At 39.2% G+C, this 19,256-nt stretch overlaps 1 protein-coding gene across 17 annotated transcripts in view; it reads right to left on the bottom strand.

The window, feature by feature from the left end:
- Window positions 1-19,256, bottom strand: part of Prp4k (pre-mRNA processing factor kinase PRP4K) — a 30,515-nt gene that overhangs the window by 9,220 nt on the left and 2,039 nt on the right. For 16 of the 17 annotated variants that reach the window (XR_015045451.1, XR_003834650.2, XR_015045450.1 and 13 more), the window contains exons 2-11: window positions 12,350-13,546; window positions 10,302-10,475; window positions 8,888-9,043; window positions 7,358-7,439; window positions 6,223-6,433; window positions 4,733-4,806; window positions 3,046-3,136; window positions 2,325-2,472; window positions 1,436-1,573; window positions 731-884 (exon numbers count right to left, since the gene is read on the bottom strand). Coding sequence is in view for 3 of the 17 variants with exons in the window: in XM_029468276.2 (XP_029324136.1) it covers window positions 731-884; window positions 1,436-1,573; window positions 2,325-2,472; window positions 3,046-3,136; window positions 4,733-4,806; window positions 6,223-6,433; window positions 7,358-7,439; window positions 8,888-9,043; window positions 10,302-10,475; window positions 12,350-13,546 (2,425 nt within the window). In the remaining 14 variants the exon portion in view is untranslated. Of the gene's footprint in view, window positions 1-730; window positions 885-1,435; window positions 1,574-2,324; window positions 2,473-3,045; window positions 3,137-4,732; window positions 4,807-6,222; window positions 6,434-7,357; window positions 7,440-8,887; window positions 9,044-10,301; window positions 10,476-12,349; window positions 13,547-15,575; window positions 15,672-19,256 lie in introns of all 17 variants that reach the window. The other variant, XM_029468277.2, reaches the window with a different exon arrangement.

Genomic DNA, 19,256 nt, shown 5'->3' on the forward strand with positions numbered 1-19,256 from the left:
CCAAAGGTGGTGGAGGTATGCACGCTTTTGCATTCACGCTATCACCAGGATGACCTATCTCTGAATGTCAAAAACATCAGTGTGAAATCTGATTGCACTACATGAGAAATCACTAACAAGAGATGTCACAACTTCAAAGGAAGGCCTTTTAACAACACCTAGCAGGAGCTGAACCTTACTGCTTGGGTCCCCAGAAGCCAGCTTCAAATGGAAAAAACAAAAACAAAAACAAAACAGCAAAACAAAACAAAATAAAACAAAAGTATATGTAATCTCAGCATGAGATTTGGGCAACTGGGGCAAGAAAACAGTGAGTTTGAGGCCACTAAAAAACAGACTGGATTTCAAAATACCAAGTGAACCAAAAAAGCACCTTTTAAACTCCAGATAGCTGCTCGACAGAAAGCAGTTCCTGTGTCCACAAGACACAGCACCGAACATCCTTCTCCTGCTACTCAAGGAGATCATTGCCATCATTCTTGGGTCACTGCACACTATAAATCCCTCCATCAAAATTTTAAAAAGAGACAACAATTCATTTCCTCTTTCCTCATAGTTTTCTATGAAATTCACTGCTCAATTTCAAACAAAGATAAAATTTGGCAAGTATAATGAGTCATTAAACACAAAATTATATTAAATGTTATTTTATAGTATAACAATAATCCTACTATTAGTTATAGGAAGAGAGATGGATATACACACAAGGCGGCGTGGTTGCTTGACTTACCAGAATATTATCTGGTTTGATATCTGCATGTAGGATATTACATCTTTTAAGGAGTTTCAATGCCAGGAACAACTGCTGACTGTACGATCGTACAGCCTTAATATGGAGACCGACATCCTTACCATATTTTTTTAATACCTCTCGCAAATTCATACTTTAAGGAGAGAAAAGACAAGAAAATGGGGTCAAAAAACAAACACAAAAGGCAAAAATACTTTCAAGCACAAAGTAAAATCAAGTGCAAAATACAACTTATATAATTTTTTGGGACCCTTATTCAGAATGTCTGATAAATTTTTTGACACTGAGATGGGAGAATAACACTATGCCTGATAAATTTTTTGACACTGAGATGGGAGAATAACACTGTGCCCATAATACAGCTTCCCAATAAAGTTCAACTTTCAAAATAAACAAAGGAAGAACTATATTACTCGAGAAGGTCTTCACCTGAAAATACAACTCAGAAGCCATATTGCTCAAGGTCAAACTGGTATCTGTCCCCACCACTCTGGCTGACCTGCAGGGTACCTGAGGTTTCTTACTGTCTGCCACCCAGTACAGAACTCTATGTTCTACATGCTGATGATTTTCAAGATAATGCAATGAATAAGAACCAACAGGAAAATTAAGCAGTTCCTAGCATTTACCCAGCATGAGGTTGCTAGACAAACTACAGGAGCAATTGACTGTTCTGGTCTTTACCTGAGAGGCTCAAACACGAGACAGAGATGCTGTTTGTGGTAAAAGTGTCTAAAGAGGCGTAGGCAATGGAACTTGTCATCAGGATCAGCATCATTAAGTTTTTTCAAGAATTCTAGCTCTTTTAAACCAGTCTTTTGCCTTCAATGAAAAAAAGATTAGGACACAAGAATTTAGGAGTAACATCTGTTAGACATGGCCTGATACACTAACTACCTAAGTGTTATTTAATTTAAATTTTTAAAATCTCATAATATCTTGATATAATCATTATTCTGGCTCTTCTAAGAATGTAATTATTGGGGATGTCTCCCTAAATATAACTTTACTATTGAAAATCTGATTATAAGCTGTCATACACTGCATCTAAAAAGTGAGTGTTTACAGTACAGAAGGTTAGACTTTCCAGCCAAACATATCTTTCTAAACCTAGGACAGTCAAACACTTGAAGAAAAATCTGTAATACTTCTAACATTTGAAGGCCAGTGAAAAGCTTTAAATATATGGGAATGGCAATTATTTATGCTTACGAAAGAAAAAAGCCAATAATGACAGACACAAGTAATTCCTGTCAGCAGCTAATGAATCATCTGATTTGCTGGTTGCTATGTGCTCAGTAACAATTCATATCCTTTCATTTCTCCTTTCTAGATTAAGGCTGTCAGAGCAGAAGATGGCATTAGGTGACACAGAAGGAGGGGATAGGGGGTCTAAGGACATACTGGTACAGGATAGGTACTGAAATGACTTTGACATAATAGAACTTCCCATGTAACACATGGCTCTAAATTTAAAATCCTCGAGTCAAAATTCTTTTCTAAAAATGTTAGTAAACTAAGATTCTTGTTGGGTGTTTTGTTGTTGTTGATTGTGGTTCAGTTCTGAACTTACATGAGTTCATTGTTCCTGATGATCTTTACAGCCACTTCCTGGTTGGCTCTTGCATTATCCCTGGCACGTACAACATTGCTGAACACACCCTGCCCAGTGTAGCCATACACATTATAACGTTTATCTAGGACTTCCCCGATGTTCACACCTAAAACCAAATTTAAAAATTAAAGATATGATTATGAAAATAAAATCTAGAAGTCATTTACACATTGGAGTTATTTAAAATTGGATCAAATCTCCACTGTTTCTAATACACGATGGAAATCCAGGCACCGCCTCCACTGGTCATCTCAGAATGTGACAGAGCTGCATTCCTAGTTCAGACACTCTCAGTGGTCCTTGGTCCTATCCATTGTTGACAGCTTTATAAACATTTCACTGAGCTGTCTTCCGCTGTAGTACTACATGACAAAGACTTCCATGACCAGCACCTGAGTTCCTTTGTACGCAACTTATAATAAAAAGATGTTCAAGTGGTAGACCCTCTTCTCTAGAGAATTTACTCATGCCTGAAAACATCTACATACAAATTTAGGCTTCCTTTAATTAATATGTAGTGCTTCTGGGATGCTGACTGGAATATAACAAAAATTCACATGCTGTGACTAGCTCTACCATACCTTTCTATAAAGAGTTCAACAATGTGTGATTATCTGAGCAGTGTACTTTTATGGAACTGCACAATGAATTTTAAAGTTGATGAGAAATGCAAACTTACGGTAATAGCCTTCTGCATCTGTCCAATTATCTCTGAGGTTGGGATTTTCTTTGAAATCTTTCCCAATGCCAGCAGCTCGGAGACGAGCACTCTGAAATTAGGGAGGAGACCAGATGATTGCACACTTAAAGTAACTCCGTAATAACAAAAAATGGTAATACTAGCATTTTAGTATATTATTTGACTGTTACTATTGCTTATATACAAATTCAAGGTAGCCAAGGTAAAATTACCAAAATGTCTTACATCTTAAATAACAGGAAAAATATTTTAAAAAGATTTCCAAAAGCTTTTGGGCTTGATTAGGCACTAAAAATTAAAATAGAAGTTCAAAATCAGATCCAGTTTCCTTTAGCTGACGAGCCAGACTGGAGAAACTCCTACAGACCGGAACTCATTTACCAACGACAGTGTCCGACATTACCTACCGATTTGCATCATTTCCTTCTCTGCCTCCCTGTCCATGGAGACATTTGTACCCTTACCACACAGGCATGAAATGTAGTAACATTCACTGGCTGTACTAGGTTGAGCCTGTGTGGAAAATTAAAAATAACAACATCTATCTAGTATTTGTGAATAACCCTATTCCATATTATTCTCCATGATACCCAGAAGGTCCTGCAATAATGCTGTTGTTTATTAAATGCCCCCCAACCCACACTCCCAAGTCTTTGTGAGATAAAGGCTTTGGTTCCTAGGCTGGCACTGCTGGGAGGCAGTGGAATCTTTTAAAGAGCTGACAACTATAAGATCGAAGGAGTTTATAAGACCCCAAATCCTCTTTTTCTCCCCCTTCTTGCCTATTAATGAGCAAGTTCACTGCCACCTGCTCCTGCCATGATGAACTCATGAACCCAAACCAGCAAGGCCAACTGATTATGGACTAGAACCCAAACAAATCTTTTTTCTTTATAAATTAATTGTCCGGGTATTTCATTAGAGTAAGAGAAAGGGAACCAAGCATCACCTAGGCAAATGGTGAGTGCTGATGCGTCAATGGGGGCAGTATTCATTACTTCATCTTCTCTTAACCCCTTCTCTTCCAGTGTCCCTGCTGTGCGCCATGGGATGCATTATAGACTTCTCAGGCCAAACAGAATGTCTCACACAGTGATTATTCTACCTCATTTTGATTGTTCCTGTAACATCTACCACTCTCTCTCTTTCTTCTAAGACCTTCTATTTATGACTCTTTAAATATAAACTGAAAAGGCTTCAGACTTTTAGGTTTATCTGTAGTAAAGACTTTCAATAAAAAGGCACTGATAAAACATTACAGCAAAAAGAACAAAATAAAAATAAAAACAGAAAATCACTACTGACAAAGACCACCTAACCAACCACATCATGGTTTCTAACTACTACACTTATATTCCTGTTCATGTGCTGAGGTACCATTTGTACATACATGTGCAAATACTACACATTTAGGCTTTTGGGGGGATGTGCAATTTTGGTAAAGTTCTCCAATTTTTCTCTTGTTTATATTTTAAAACCTCTGATATAGTTTTGGCCTCAGAGAGGAACAAAGCTGGTACACTTCAGTTCTGAGATGCTGCTTACACAGCCTATCCAGATGTCAGCACTTCCAACATTGTTAATGCAAACCTCATTGCTCTGTAACTACCCATAAGCATTAGATACACAGACCTTTTTCCTATGTCACTGATTTAAAATTACTCACATCAAAATAAGCAGCAAACATATCATCAGATTCTGTAAACATATCAGGTGCCAAAAGCTTCTTCTGAGATGAGCCTTAAATGAAATAAATATGCAGTAGAACTTGAGACATAAAAGCAGAGATTAAAACCCAAGTCAACAGAATAATCAGAAGTATTAATCAGACTTCTCCTCCTTACACATTGGCTTTTAACTAATGATTCAATCGAGAAGCATGTTTTACACTTGATATGTAATATCCACTGCAAATACAAAGCAGGAAACTAACGTCAACTTTTGCTATGGCTAATTTGATAACTAGCTCTATGAGAATCTTGGATTGAAATGAAAAGGTATCCCTAAAACCTTCTTAATTTAAGCCAGTGTGGCAGTATACTCATTTAACCCAGCACTCAGAAGGCAGAGGCCGGCAGATCTCTCTGAGTTTGAGGCCAGTCTGGTCTACAGAAAAATTTCCAGGACAGCCAGGGCCACACAGAGAAAGCCTGACTTGAAAAACAAACAAACAAACAACAAACAAAAAGTCTCATATTAAATACCTCAAAGGGTAAATTTCCCCTTTACTCAGATATAGATCAGCCTCCAGTTTAATATTTTCCCCTAAAATACCTAATACTCATAGAAAACTGGACAAGGAAAAAGAAATACGATGGTTTCCAACAAGTGACCGCCCAAATCACAGTAAGAGAAATACAGATTCAAGCTACCATTAGGTTACAAGTACTTATCGAGGACAGCGACTAAACTTCTAAGACAACAATACTATATGAATAAGACTTTTTGGGTAAATAAGTACAGGTGTGGTGAGTTTGACAATTTATAGCAAGAGCACACACAAATAGTCTGATACTTATCTAGGAAGCCCATTTCTTACATTAATACTGGAGAAATGAAAACAGAAACTAAAACCAAAGTCAAGAAAAAAGTCATTAGTGTTAATTAAACTTCTTTTCCTTCTTGTACATTGGCTTTCTAGGCAACTCCCAAAACTGTCGCTCAGTACTGAAAATGACCTGATGTGCATTCTTATTAAATTAGAATGCAGTGGGTAGCCACAATCCAGTCAGATGCCTGAACAAATATCCTTGACAATAAGAAATGAGAATCAGTAGAGACCTTATCTTATCAAAACCCATATTAAACAAGTAGGGCATCAGAGCAATAGACACTTGTGATCCCAGCACTGGGGAGACAAAGACAGTGGCTCCCTAACCAACCAGCGGAGCCTATTCAGCAAGTTGCAAACCAGTGAGGGACCCTGTCTCAAGAAAAAGACAGGTGGGAACTGAGAAATAAAATCTGAGGTTTTCTCTTGGCCTGCACTTGCACTCCTACCATACAGACACATATATACACAAAATAAGTTAAAAATCACATTAATACAGGACATTACTTGAGCATAATATTCCTACTTTTTAACTTTCCTAACTCTGTTATAAGGTTATACAGCTAAGCCTGCAGAGAAAAGCTCCATTAGACACTCTAACTCACCGTTATTCTGTTCCACTGTCATTAGATTATGCTTGGCTTTTACTGAGGCCTCAAACGTATCAACATTCTCCCGCTCATATTCTTTTACATCAGCAGCAACTCGCTCCAAGATGTCGTCTGGTGAAGGAGATCGTGATCTTGTGCTGCTCTGGGGGCTGCTTGGCTCAGATGGTACAGATATATTGCTATCTTCAGCAAGATATTTATATTTCTATAATGACAACAGATACATCAGCTTCATAAAACCAGATAATATCTAAATACATTACTTGCAAACAGGTGCTGCATTAGGACACTGGGAGCACTGGAAACATAAAACAGCAAAGGCATCCACTCCTGGCTTACATCAGGTGCACAATACCTACAAAATCCCCTATTGTGCAAACTCTGACAAGTAGTTGTGTTTGCTGTACATTCATCAGGTGAAATTACCTGACCTGGCCATATAAAATTCTATCCTCTGGCATGACTTTTGTCTCAGGACAGCCAAGGAGATGTGGTTTGTCTTTCAAAGCAGCAAATCTTATTGCTTCATGACTGTTGAGATGTGTATAACAATCTTTCTCATTCAGCTTTCATTTAAACCCCAATTGTGGGCTAGCAATACAGCTTAGTGGGTAAATGTGACTGCCATTAATTTGGCAATCCAAGTTCAATCTCCAGAACCCACACACAGTGGGGGAAAAAAACCAACTCCTACCAAATGATCCTCATTTTCATGCTCAGGTTGATATACATGCATGCATGCATGCATGCATGCATGCACGCATGCAGAAGTCTGAAGCAAAATTGAAATTGTAAAATTTGCCGTTATCCTTTTAGAGAAAATAGTTTATTGTACAGTACCAAATAATGATTTTGCTAAAAGAACTTCCAATTTACCCTACACTGTAAGAACTTTCATGTTTGTTAAAAAAAAAAAATTTCAAATTCTCATGTTTTATACAAGAAGTTTATATTAATACAGTTGGATATAAAACAAAACAAAGAGGAACAAGTCAGTTTTAATAACTAAGTAAGTCTCGTGAATGTGTGTAAACTCTCTAGTGACCTGGTCACTGTCACTACTACTTTCTTTGCTCAGCTTAAGCTTTTCTTGCCCTGAGTACCCAGCACTAGAAGGACCATCACATACCTGCACAATTGCTTGCCTCTGTATTCTTCTCTGTTCTATCAGAGCCTCTTCATCTTCCTCCTCCACATCAAAATCTTCAAGGCTTAAAAAAAGTTTTCAAACATTTTTGCAGATTCCTAAACTGTTAACTTGTACATTTTTAAAGTTTGAGCTATGGTCTAAGCCATCACTGATCCAAAGCTCAAAGCTGTCTAATGGGATCCTAGCAAATTTTACCCTCACCTTGTTCACTGTACCAAAACGGGAAACAAGAAAGATCTCTACATTCAAAATACCCACCAATGACTCTTTTGTGACTGCTCTGATCTACATTTTCTCATCTCTAAGGCAAAGGCGGAACAGATAAGCTGACTTTTTTTTTCCCCTGGGTCACAGAAAGCTCATGGAAGCTTCTGGTCTATTTCCTATCAAAAATGCAAGCAGGTTGTGGTGCCTCCTACAAACCCAGCAAAAACCAACATGATAAACAAAAAAGGATATAAAAAGGATACAAAAACTTGACTCTTTTCAGATGGACATGGCTCAATGTCCAATTCTACCTGGATTGCCCGCCCACATGTTCTTCAAGGACCTCCCCAATCTTTATGAATCACCACTGAGTAGTCTCTGAGTACTATATGTGCACACTGAGTAGTCTCTGAGTACTATATGTGTACACTGAGTAGTTTATGAGTACTATGTGTACACTGAGTAGTCTCTGAGTACTATGTGTACACTGAGTAGTTTCTGAGTACTATATGTGCACACTGAGTAGTTTATGAGTACTATGTGTACACTGAGTAGTTTATGAGTACAGTATGTGCACACTGAGTAGTCTCTGAGTACCATGTGTGCACACTGAGGAGTTTAACACATTGTACACTGTGACTATACCAAGCTCTACACAGAACCCTTCTCCTGCCCAGCTTCCTCAATCACAGAACCAACAGTGGCTCCTTAGTTCAAGCACTGCTGATTTTAGGGGTGGACTGTTTTGTGAGGGAATTGGCTGTGCATTGGTCTTCTGCCACCAGGTGACAACATGTCTTCAGATATGAATAAAATGTCTCCAGGGAGGCAAGAAGTGCTACTGAGAAACACTCTTAGCTTTGCTTCTGAGATAGTGCTTTTAGAAGCTTGCATTTTAAAACATTTTCTAATGCTTCAGAAAACTTAAGTCATTTGAACTGTTTCTCTATCTCATTGTAACAGATATACTGCCCACCAACTAGTCCAATGGAAAAGCATGCAACATCTGACATAAACTGAAAAGTCTAAATTTTGTATAGAAACTTCTTCCCCTAAACTGGTCCGCTCTTTCTAATAAAAACAAAAGGAAGACAGTAAAATGATGGCCCAATAGTCAACTCAAATCTAGAAAAAGCAGAGCCCTTAAGTTCTGAAAAACATACCTAATAAGCACAGAACGTTAGCTTTTAAATTCAGGATGAAATTGGGTATTCACTTATGACAGTTAGGCAGAAACTGATGCCCTCCAGTACACCAATCTTCCTAAACTAGAATCATGAAATGGTAACAGTCCGTTCTTACTTATCATCAGATGAAGACTCTTGCTCAACTTTCATTCCTTCTGAGAGACTTCCTTTAAATTTATCTTCCTTTACTTTGCTTCTGCTCCTTCTCCTATGACCACCCCGTGATCGAGACCTTCTCCTCAAGCGTGACCTGCTCCTTCGGCTCCTATCTCTATTTGAAAGAAAAAAAAAGGGACATATGAATATTTGTTAAAGTTTCAAATAAAGTGAGCAAACACCAGCATGTGTGGGGAAGAATAAAAGGTGACTTTGAACTCAATGCTCAATTTTTCTGTGAACCTTATGTCTTCTGTATTGTCTGGTTGTGTATCTACTGTCAAGCTAAAGTCATCAGAGAAAGGCTCTCCATTTTAGGAAATGCTTCGATGAGATCCAGCTATAAGGCATTTTCTCAATTAGTGATCGATGGGGGAGGGCCCAGCCCACTGAGGCTGGTACCATCCCTTGGCTGGTGGTCCTAGGTTCTCTAAGAAGGCAGCCTGAGCAAGCCATGGGAAGCCAGCCAATAAGCAACATCCCTCCATGGCCTCTGCATCAGCTCCTGCATCCAGATGCCTGCCCTGCTTAGGGTTTTTGTCCTGACATCCTTCAATGACAGACTATAGATTCAGAAGTATAAGCTGCATAAATCCTTTCCGCCCCAATTTTCTTTTTGGGTCACTGTGTTTTATTGTAGTAAAAGAAACTTAAACCAAGACGCCTTCAAAATCTACTCTATTAAAGAAAGGTTTCCAGACATGGTGATACAACATATAATCCCAGCACTCGGAAGGAGGATATGAGGACTGGGAATAGCAAGACTCAAATTCTTTAATAATTTGTTTTTAAAGGTTTTGTTTGTGAGGGCCTAAATGAATGTATGTATGTGTACAACTGGTATCCGCAGAGCTGTGTATCTCCTGGAGCTGGAGTTACATGTGGTTGTGGTCACATGACATAAATGTTGGGACCCAAATTTGGGTCTTCTGAAAGAGCAGCTGAGCCATCTCCCTAGACCTTTAACTGAATTCTTAAAGACCAATAGTTTGTATAAATTTCAAAGGAAACTATGCTAAAGAAAACTGTGTTGGGCTGGAGAAATGGCTCAGCAGTTAAGAGCACTGGCTGCTCTTCCAGAGGACCTGGGTTCAATTCCCAGTACCCACATATCTGTAACTCCGGTTCCAGGGGACCTGACACCCTATGCAAATATACATGCAAGCAAAACACCAATGCACGTAAGAGTAAAAATTAAGAAGATGAAAACTGTGTGCAGTATCCCAGGCTGGCAGAGGAAGCTATGGGATCACAATTAAAATGTTTCAGAGAAAAATGGTCTGTGGGAAAACCTTACAATGCAGCTAACTTAAGTTTCCAAATGAGCCAAAGGTTAAGGAATGGAGAAGACAGCATTGGTCCTTTATATTTACCTTCTCCGAGGAGACCTGCTTCTTCTTCTAGGAGACCTGCTGCGTCTCAATGGGGAACGGGATCTCCTTCTAATGGGAGACCTACTTCTTCTTCGGGTTGGAGACCACCTATTGATGGGGCTGGCATCTTTTGACCGTTCACATCTACCAAGGATATCATCTCGAGGTCGTGTTCTTAAGGGAACAAACGCAAGTTCAGAGAAAACACACCAAACTAAAAATATCTGTTTGACATTTAAAAGGAGTAAGATTCACAAACGTAATGCGAGTAACTGACTAAATTACTTTGAATCACTATTTAAAGTCAGATGACCCCATTAGCATCATGGTGTTAGAGGAGGCATACAATAAGTTTATTTCCCATAACTTCAAAATTTAAGAATTTAAAAACTATTTATATGTTAAAAAGAAACTTTAATTTTATGTACAACTCAAAAGAAATGTTCCTAAATGGGTCATAATAGCCTACTTCCTCATTCTGAATTGTCTACATATTGACATTTCTATGCTTAAGATTCTTATTTTGTTTGCTTATATATGTGGACAGGTGAGTGTCAGCACACATGTGGAAGTCAGAGTTAACTTGAACTTTCTAAGATACTACTGTACATATAAGGAGACTGAACAAATCCACTTCTATGATTTATTCTACGAAGAAGCCTCAAACATAACCAACAGATATCTGTATGCAATTGTGAAAAATAAACCCATGTAATATGTTTATCAGCAAATATGGAACTTCTACACTGTAACAGATACATATATTTATGTATGTGTGTATATGTTTACACACACACATATATCTTATACTGTTACCAAAGCATGTTTTCCAAAAAGGAAAAAAAGTATACCATCTATATTTTGAGATAAATTAGAAGACTCCATTTATAAGAAAATGTGCACATTAAGTGGGCTGGGGAGTCCAAGAACTTATAGATTTCTACATTATTTGGCTTTTTCTTTAATCTGAACTTCTACAATTAAAAAAAAAGTCAGGGGCATTTTGAATAAATTCTTAAGGTTGGCCTTTAATAAAACTTTCAAACTGGAATACCAAGGCTGACTAAGAAACACTTGAGATAAAAACGATCAGCAAACCTAACAGCCTCAAAGCAGAAACTAAAGGCAAGTGACAGATTTATGTAACACTATTCCTTAAGTGAGGGAGGGGTAAACAGCCTCCTGAGATGGCACTTTGACAACTCTCTTCAAAGGTCTCAGAATGTGAGGATGGAGACTGCAAGATCAACTTAGAGTTACACTGAACACATTAACAGGAATGAGTAAACAGAATTCATACCATCTTTGCAAGCCAACATCTTTTGTAAAACTTGACTAATTTGATTAATTTCAAAATGCACAATTCCTATACATAATAAACAAGTTTCTAAAATGCCTCTCCTATTTCCCTCAAATTTAGTTCTATGATCCCAGCCAATCGTTTGATTGTACACTATACAAAACTTAGGGCCAGCATGGTGAGACACATCTTCAATCCCAGCAGTTAGGAGGCTGAAGAGAGAGTATTAAATTTGAGGCCAGTCACAGCTCTTTCATTAGACCATGTCTCAAAACCCTCCCCACCAAAAAGGAAAAAAAAAAGTTTATGAAGGGCTCCCTCTCACTAAAATAATCCCATTTAGATTCTAGAAAACTGCTTAGATTTACATGGTTGATTGAGTAAGTTAGAGGCTAAATTAAGTCAGGAACTTGAAAAAAAATAGTCATTAAACTATTCTTAAAGCATAAATTATGATTAAAAAACTTTAGTGTTAATAAAATTAATGCACTACATTATATTGAGTTATGAAACCCATCACTATCTCACTTAAAAATTATCTTTATATTCACTTTTTTCCTTTAAAATATAAATTGCTGCCAGGCAGTGGTAGTGCTCGCCTTTAATCCCAGCTCTTGGGAGGCAGAGGCAGGTTGATTTCTGAGTTCAAGGCCAGCCTGGTCTACAGAGTGAAAAAAAAAATATATATATATATATAATATAATATAAATTGTTAGTAAAAAGCATGACTGTTTCGTGAACAGGTTACCTCGGAGAAGAAAGTCGTCTCCTCTCTGGTTCTCTCCGTTTTCTTTCTAAGGATCGGCTCTTGGCCCTTCTGCCTGGAGACAGAGTTCGAGAAGGCGATTTGCTCTGCTTAGATCTTCTGTCATTGAGAAGCGGAGACCTACTTCTTCTCGACTTGTCTCGAAGTTTTGGAGACAAACTTCTTCTTTTAGGACTACGGCCAGGTCTTCTACTGGGTGACCTATTTTCCTTCCCAGAAGAAGCATCCTTTGAAGGTGATTTAATTGGCTTCTTTTCTTTGTCAATTTCAGATCGTTTTGATTTCCGCTCTTTGGACCTTGACCTTCTGTCTTTGGATTTATCTCTTAAGTCAACTGGGGACTTGGATTTTTTAGATCTATCTCGACTCCTTTCATTTACAATTGGTGATTTTTTCCTATCCTTTATTTTGCCTTTCTCTTCACTCTTCACCTTCTCCTCAGCAGGAGATCTGGCCTTCCCCACTTTCTCTTGGGACCGCCGTCTGAGTGGAGGGGACTTTGACTTTCTAGCTTGGTCTTGAGACTTGCTTCTTTTGGACGGGCTTTTGGATTTTCTCCTCTCCTTGGACTTGCTCCTGTTTGCTTTCTCTCTCACCATTTCCACAGCGCCCTTGCTTTTCCTCTTGTCCGACCTATGCCTGGTCCGTTCTTTGGATCTGCTCTTACTTCGCTTTTTTGCGCTATTTTTGTTGTCCGTAATTTCAAGTTTTCCCCGAGTACTGGAAGACCTGGTACTGGACCTGTTCCCATTTCTTGCCTTTTCATGAATCTCTCCTTCTTCTTCAGAACCAGACTCATAGCCTTGCAAAATGAGCCCCATTCCAGACTGGACCTTCCCCTCCATTAACTCATTATCGAGCTCAGCTTTAATCAAGGCTCTCTGCTTTTCCAAGTCTTCCAGCAAAGCTAAATCATCAAGCTTAGTTCTTTTTGCAGGGGACAGGCCTTCTTTGTCGGAAGCATCGATAACTTCTTTCCGTTTGTGTTTCTTATGCTTATGCTTATGTTTGTGTTTTTTATCCCTATCGTCTTCTGAGGAATGTTTATGTTTCTTATGTTTACTTCTGTGTTTATGCTTCTTTTTTTTGTGACGACTGTGTTTATTTTGAGATTGGTCTTCTGATACTTCTCCATTTTCTTCATTTACACTCTTTTCAGAATTATCAGCATCATCCATCCTATAAATGTACAAAGCACATTTTATAATCATAGTATTTACCCAGCATTCAGTTATAACAACAGTAATGATAAAATGAATCTCAGTGTAACACAACCGAGTCACTAAAATGTTGTAAGTTTCAGGTATTTTATTTAAAGGAAGCAAATGACTGGAGCTGAGGTGGTGGAGACATAACAACCTGTCTTAATACCTGAATTAAAATCTAAAAGTATTACATGAAATATATTATGGAGTATGGCTTTGAAAAACATTATTTAACTGAAAGAAATCAAACCAGCAACAAAATCCAATTTAATTTTAGTTATACAGAAACTCCAGTAATTTGATTTTAAACTAGCATTTCTCACAAATACAAAAGGCTCACATTCTCTTTTCATAAGGCATAGATACTAACATACTGAGAAGTTAATCTTTCCACTTGATGCTCAGAAAACTTGGTTGTCAACAATAATCTACCTGTTTACTTACTGTGAACAAATCTCACCTAAACACCTCTTCTTGAAAAAAACTCAATAGCTGATATTGGGTAAATCCAAAGTGGTAGTGTGTCCCCAGAAGCTTCAGAGGAGCACAGTAGTAACAACACAAACACAAAATTCCCATGATCTAAGACTAAACTAGGTGGAATGAGAACTGTGGTGGTTTGAATATGCCTGGCCCATAGTAAGAGGCCCACCGTTAGGTGTGGCCTTGTTGGAGGAAGTACGTTGCTGTGCAGGAGGACTTTGAGGTCTCCTAGTGCTCAAGCTCTGCCTAGGGCAGACGAGAGTCTCCTGCTTGCCTTTGGGTTGCGATGTAGAATTCTCCGTTCCTTCTACAGCACCATATCTGCCTGCATGCTGCCAGCCATAAAACTGACTGAACCTCTGAAACTGTAAGCCAGTCCCAATTAAATGTTTGCCTTTATAAGAATTGCCTTGGGTGCCGGGCGTGGTTACGCTAGTCTTATCACAGCACCTGGGAGGCAGAGGCAGGCGGATTTCTGAATTTGAAGCCAGCCTGGTCTACAGAGTGAGTTCCAGGACAGCCAGGGCTACAGAGAAACCCTGCCTTGGGGGGGGGGGGGGGATAGTCAGCTTAGACTTTCTGACTTCAAAGGATATATGGATATATTCCTGGTACTTTTGTGTAAGTTGGTTATTTTCTTGCAAAAGAAGGAATCATGAGTCTATTCACCAATCACCGAACATTTTTAAATGACCTACTACTACATTCAGGTATTCAGCAAGGTGACTGGAAAATAAAAATGTTCAAGGGCATAGTCACTTCCCTAAGGGAAAGTACAGTAAGGTGGGAAGGAACACCACACAGAACCACCGTGTAACATGGAGAAGTACCAATGACAAAAGACCCAAATGAGGGGGTACTGGAACACAGAAGGGCCATCTAAACCCATATTTGAAAAGAGTCAATAAGGGTGTTTTGTAGATCCCAGGGCAGGGGGGTGTTAGAGGTGTGTGGGGGGGTGGGTACAACCCATTTGTTAACTGGGTACATTGAAGAAAAGATGTTAACTGAGAAGGAATGTGTGCTAAAAAGAATAGGTGGATTAACAGTATCCAAGAGTGGGCAAAAAAATTGGAGAGAAACAGCACTTCAAATAGAGATAGCAAAAGTCATGGCACGTAGAGAAAACCACACTCCAATCATGATGGTCAGGGCATGAAACCTGTAAAGACTCTGATCTAAGGAGGTTTATCTCTCAAGTGAAACAATGCCAAAGCACAAAATATATGTGGTTACATGAGTGAGTGAGACAGAACTGAAAGTCCACTGGGAACCCAAGGGCACAGGAACTGCAGGGTTAGAGTGGGGGCTGGATTATCTACAGGAGCACTGCCATTTCTGGGACTATAGCAGGAGGTGGGGTCTACAGTCTTTTCCTCTAGGTCTCAGTTTTCAATAACTTGGTAGAGGAGAAGGATACAGAATATTTCTGAGTGAGACGTTATCAGGACATCAATGAAGGAGTGAAACACATAGCCACTACACGGCATCAAACAAATGGAACCCTCAAATTTACCCACTTCGATTTTGGCTATGCTGGAGTTTTCTTGCTAGTAGAGTATGAGGTGTCTGTAATCTCAGGTATCTCTTCTGTAAGATGGGAAAAACAACTGTACCTACATAAAAAGATATTAAATGCTTCTTTGTAACAGCGTTTAGCATGAACTAACTGCCCGCCAAGTAAAATGTTATCGTATACACATTAGACAACTACACCTGTTCAAACATACCTTTGGAGATGCAGGGTAGTTACTAAGTTATTGTAAGGAATGCTATCAAAAGCAGCAGATGATTATGAATCAAACTACTTGACTCAAAATGCTGCCCCACATAACACAGCACCTTGGGCAAAGTGCTCCTCTGATGCCATTTTCTTCAGCCATAAGAACTGGATAATCAGTAACACAGACAAATCATAGGTTTGTATGACAATTAGACTAAATGCACATAAAATGTGGTCACGGTAATTACATAAGAACCATGATTTTTGCTTCCTTAGCACCTAGTGCTTCCCAGATTTCTATGTGTACACACTGTACTCCTTGGTACTTAATATGCAATACCTTAAGTAATTGAAATCTGCTCCACCCACCAAAAAAACAAACAAACAAACAAAAAACTGTTGTTTTAAAAATGGTGGGAATAGAATGTTAAAGTATAGCTTAGAAAAGGACTTAATTTTAGGCATGAAATAAGTTTCATTAAGAACTGTGATATATTCTAGGTTTTTTTTAAATCTACAATTTTACAAATAATTTTTTGATGAAAAATTTTACCTTAGGACGACCCAGTATAGGACTTCCAAAATAATCCTATATACTCCTGCAGCAAACTTCTATCTTTTTCAGTTGACCTTTTAAAATAAACTTCAGGAAACAAGAATTATGTCTTATGGTTCCAAGGGCACCTCAGGGGCTTAGTGCTTAGATACTTGGCACGTGTCAAGCCTTGGTTTTGCTACCAATACCACAAGAAATGGGTATATAAATTAAGTGACAGAGAAAGAGCTCATTATCAACATCATTCTCTTAAAGCTTAATAAAAAGCTGCTGGTTAAGACAAATGATGGCTTTTTGGATAGTTTACATGGACAACAAACTGTATAAATCCTATACATATAAATCTATTCTTTATATTTGCATTTTACAATGTAACAAATGGATGTGTATACTTGCCTGTCTACAATAAATATGTCACAAAATAAGTATCAACAACCTACTTGCCTACATTGGTTAACATTCATTTACATCCAGGACTAATGATGGATCTAAAGTGCATATAACACAGAAGGCTTCAGGCTTCAACAGTTTGCTCATTTGTTAAGTTTTACGCTGTAACCTACGGAGATCTTGGGAGGATCTGGCAAAATACAGGACACGGAACACTTTCAAAATAGTATTATCAAAATAAAGTCATCAATTACCATGTACTGGTATCATTTTAACTTTCTTTTCCACAAATGTCAGCTATAGAATAGTGAGGGGCAGGGTAAGATGATGTGACCCTATGTGGCTTAGGACTTTCACTCCTCCTTCACCAGCTTCCAAGTGCTGGGATCACAAGCATGCACCATCATAAGCAGCTCAAAGACTTGTTTAGCCTCACCATACAGCTCTAGCTGTCGTGAAACTCTGAGAAATCTGCCTCCCAAGAGCTGGAATTAAAGGTGTATGGTGTACAACATCAAGCCTGGTTATCAGCAGATAATCCCACTGTCTTAGTCGTGGTTTCTATTTCTGGACAAAACATCATGACCAAGAAGCAAGTTGGGGAAATAGCCAAGATTCTTTTCTGTGGCTGGACTTGGTAATGTGTAAGAGTCACCCACGTGGTACTGGTTTTGACGGCATGAAGGGGTCACACAGAGCAGCTGAGACTGGGCACTGTGAGAGGCCATGGAAGGCCATTAGTGAAGGTGCAGCCTCAGTTGCAATTGATGTCCCAGGACTGAAGGGGTCATGCAAAGGAGTTGAGGCTTAGCACCATGAGGAGAGCCTGTGAGAGGCTATTGGTGAAGCCTAGTCACAGCAGAAGACAGCAGTGTTTGGAGATGCCAATACCATGAGATGACCACCAAGAACAGCAGCAGCAGTGGAGCACAGGCAGCTGGAGCCTAGAAGACAAGCCGTGTGCTACAAAGGGCAGGGCTGGAGAAGTGACCCAAGCCCTTGGAGGAGCCCAGAAGACTGTGAGTTGGATCCCAGATATTGGGCAGTTAGAGTTTAATTTTTGCTTTTGATTGTGACTGTGCCCTGATATTTTCCCCTCTTGAAGGAAGTTTTTTAGTGAAGTCCACAGTTAAGAGACTTTGAATTTTAAAGTACTTTGGATTTTAAAATTGTTTAGATATTGGGGATGAATAAGAAACTAAGGGTTGAGGCTTACTAGTGATGTGTTTGTGTGTCAAGTTGACAAGGGGTCAACTGTACTGGCGAGTTTTGTGTCAACTTGACACAGGCTGGAGTTATCACAGAGAAAGGAGCTTCAGTTAGGGAAATGCCTCCATTTCCAGATCCAGCTGTAAGGCATTTTCTCAATTAGTGATCAAGAGGGGAGGTCCCCTTGTGGGTGGGGCCATTCCTGGGCTGGTAGTCTTGGTTATAAGAGCAGGCTGAGCAAGCCAGGGGAAGCAAGCCAGTAAAGAACATCCCTCCATGGTCTCTGCATCAGCTCCTGCTTTCTGACCTGCTTGAGTTCCAGTCCTGACTTCCCTTGGTGATGAACAGCAGTATGGAAGTATAAGCTGAATAAACCCTTTCCTCCCAACTTACTTCTTGGTCATGATGTTTGTGCAGGAATAGAAACCCTCACTAAGACACCCACCCTTGCTTTTCAAGACAGGAATTCTGTGTAGCCCTGGCTGTCCTCAAACTAGCCCACCTCTACCTGGGCCTCTCGAATGCTGGGAAGGTTTGCACCACCACTGTCCAGCTAGGATAGTCTTTATAAATTTATTTGGGAAGCATTCCATTTATGCCTTATAGGCAAGCAAGCTAGACAATTAAAAAGAAAAAGACAATTCTTTAAAAATATGTCAATATTGAGCAAAGTGCAATGTAAAGGAAGTAACTAAATGACTTTTCTCTTCCAAACTGAAATGCTTTTACAGCAGAATTGATGGAGTCAGGAGTTAGAATGGATCCCAGAGACCAACTGGTCTTAAACCTAGTTTCTGCTTTTCCTTTTCCAAATCATGTTTCAGGAATTAAATTTTAATGTATTATAAACACCACATCAAAAACACATCTTTGGCTGGGCAGGGCAGGGCATGCTTGTAAATGCAACCTTTGGGAGACCTGCCTGAAAGACACAGCCAGCTCAGGGGAGTAAGGTACATCTCCTCGGTAGAACTCAGGGTAGTGCGTGATAGGCTCTGGGTTTACTCCTAGTGTCAGCCCTGCTCAATGATCTCAGGCTGACAATGTGGCTCAGGGGTAAAGTACTTGCTTATTAACATGTGCAAAAGGGTTCTTGGTTTGATCCTTAATTCCCCCTCACTCCCTACAACCATCTTTCTGGGACACTAGCAAACAACATTATTTTAAATCTTAAAGGCACTTGAAGGAGTCACAGTACAGCAGTCGGAAGCTGGCCTTTAGAACCATGTTTACAAAGTTAAATGTGGCTATCACAGTGCGACCTTGAGCAAACTACTTCCATTTCTCTGTGTTAGTTTCATCATCCACAAAATACCAGCAACA

This window comes from Mus caroli, unplaced genomic scaffold (assembly GCF_978045245.1).
Source record: "Mus caroli unplaced genomic scaffold, Mus_caroli_1 scaffold_15, whole genome shotgun sequence".
Taxonomy (NCBI): domain Eukaryota; kingdom Metazoa; phylum Chordata; class Mammalia; order Rodentia; family Muridae; genus Mus; species Mus caroli.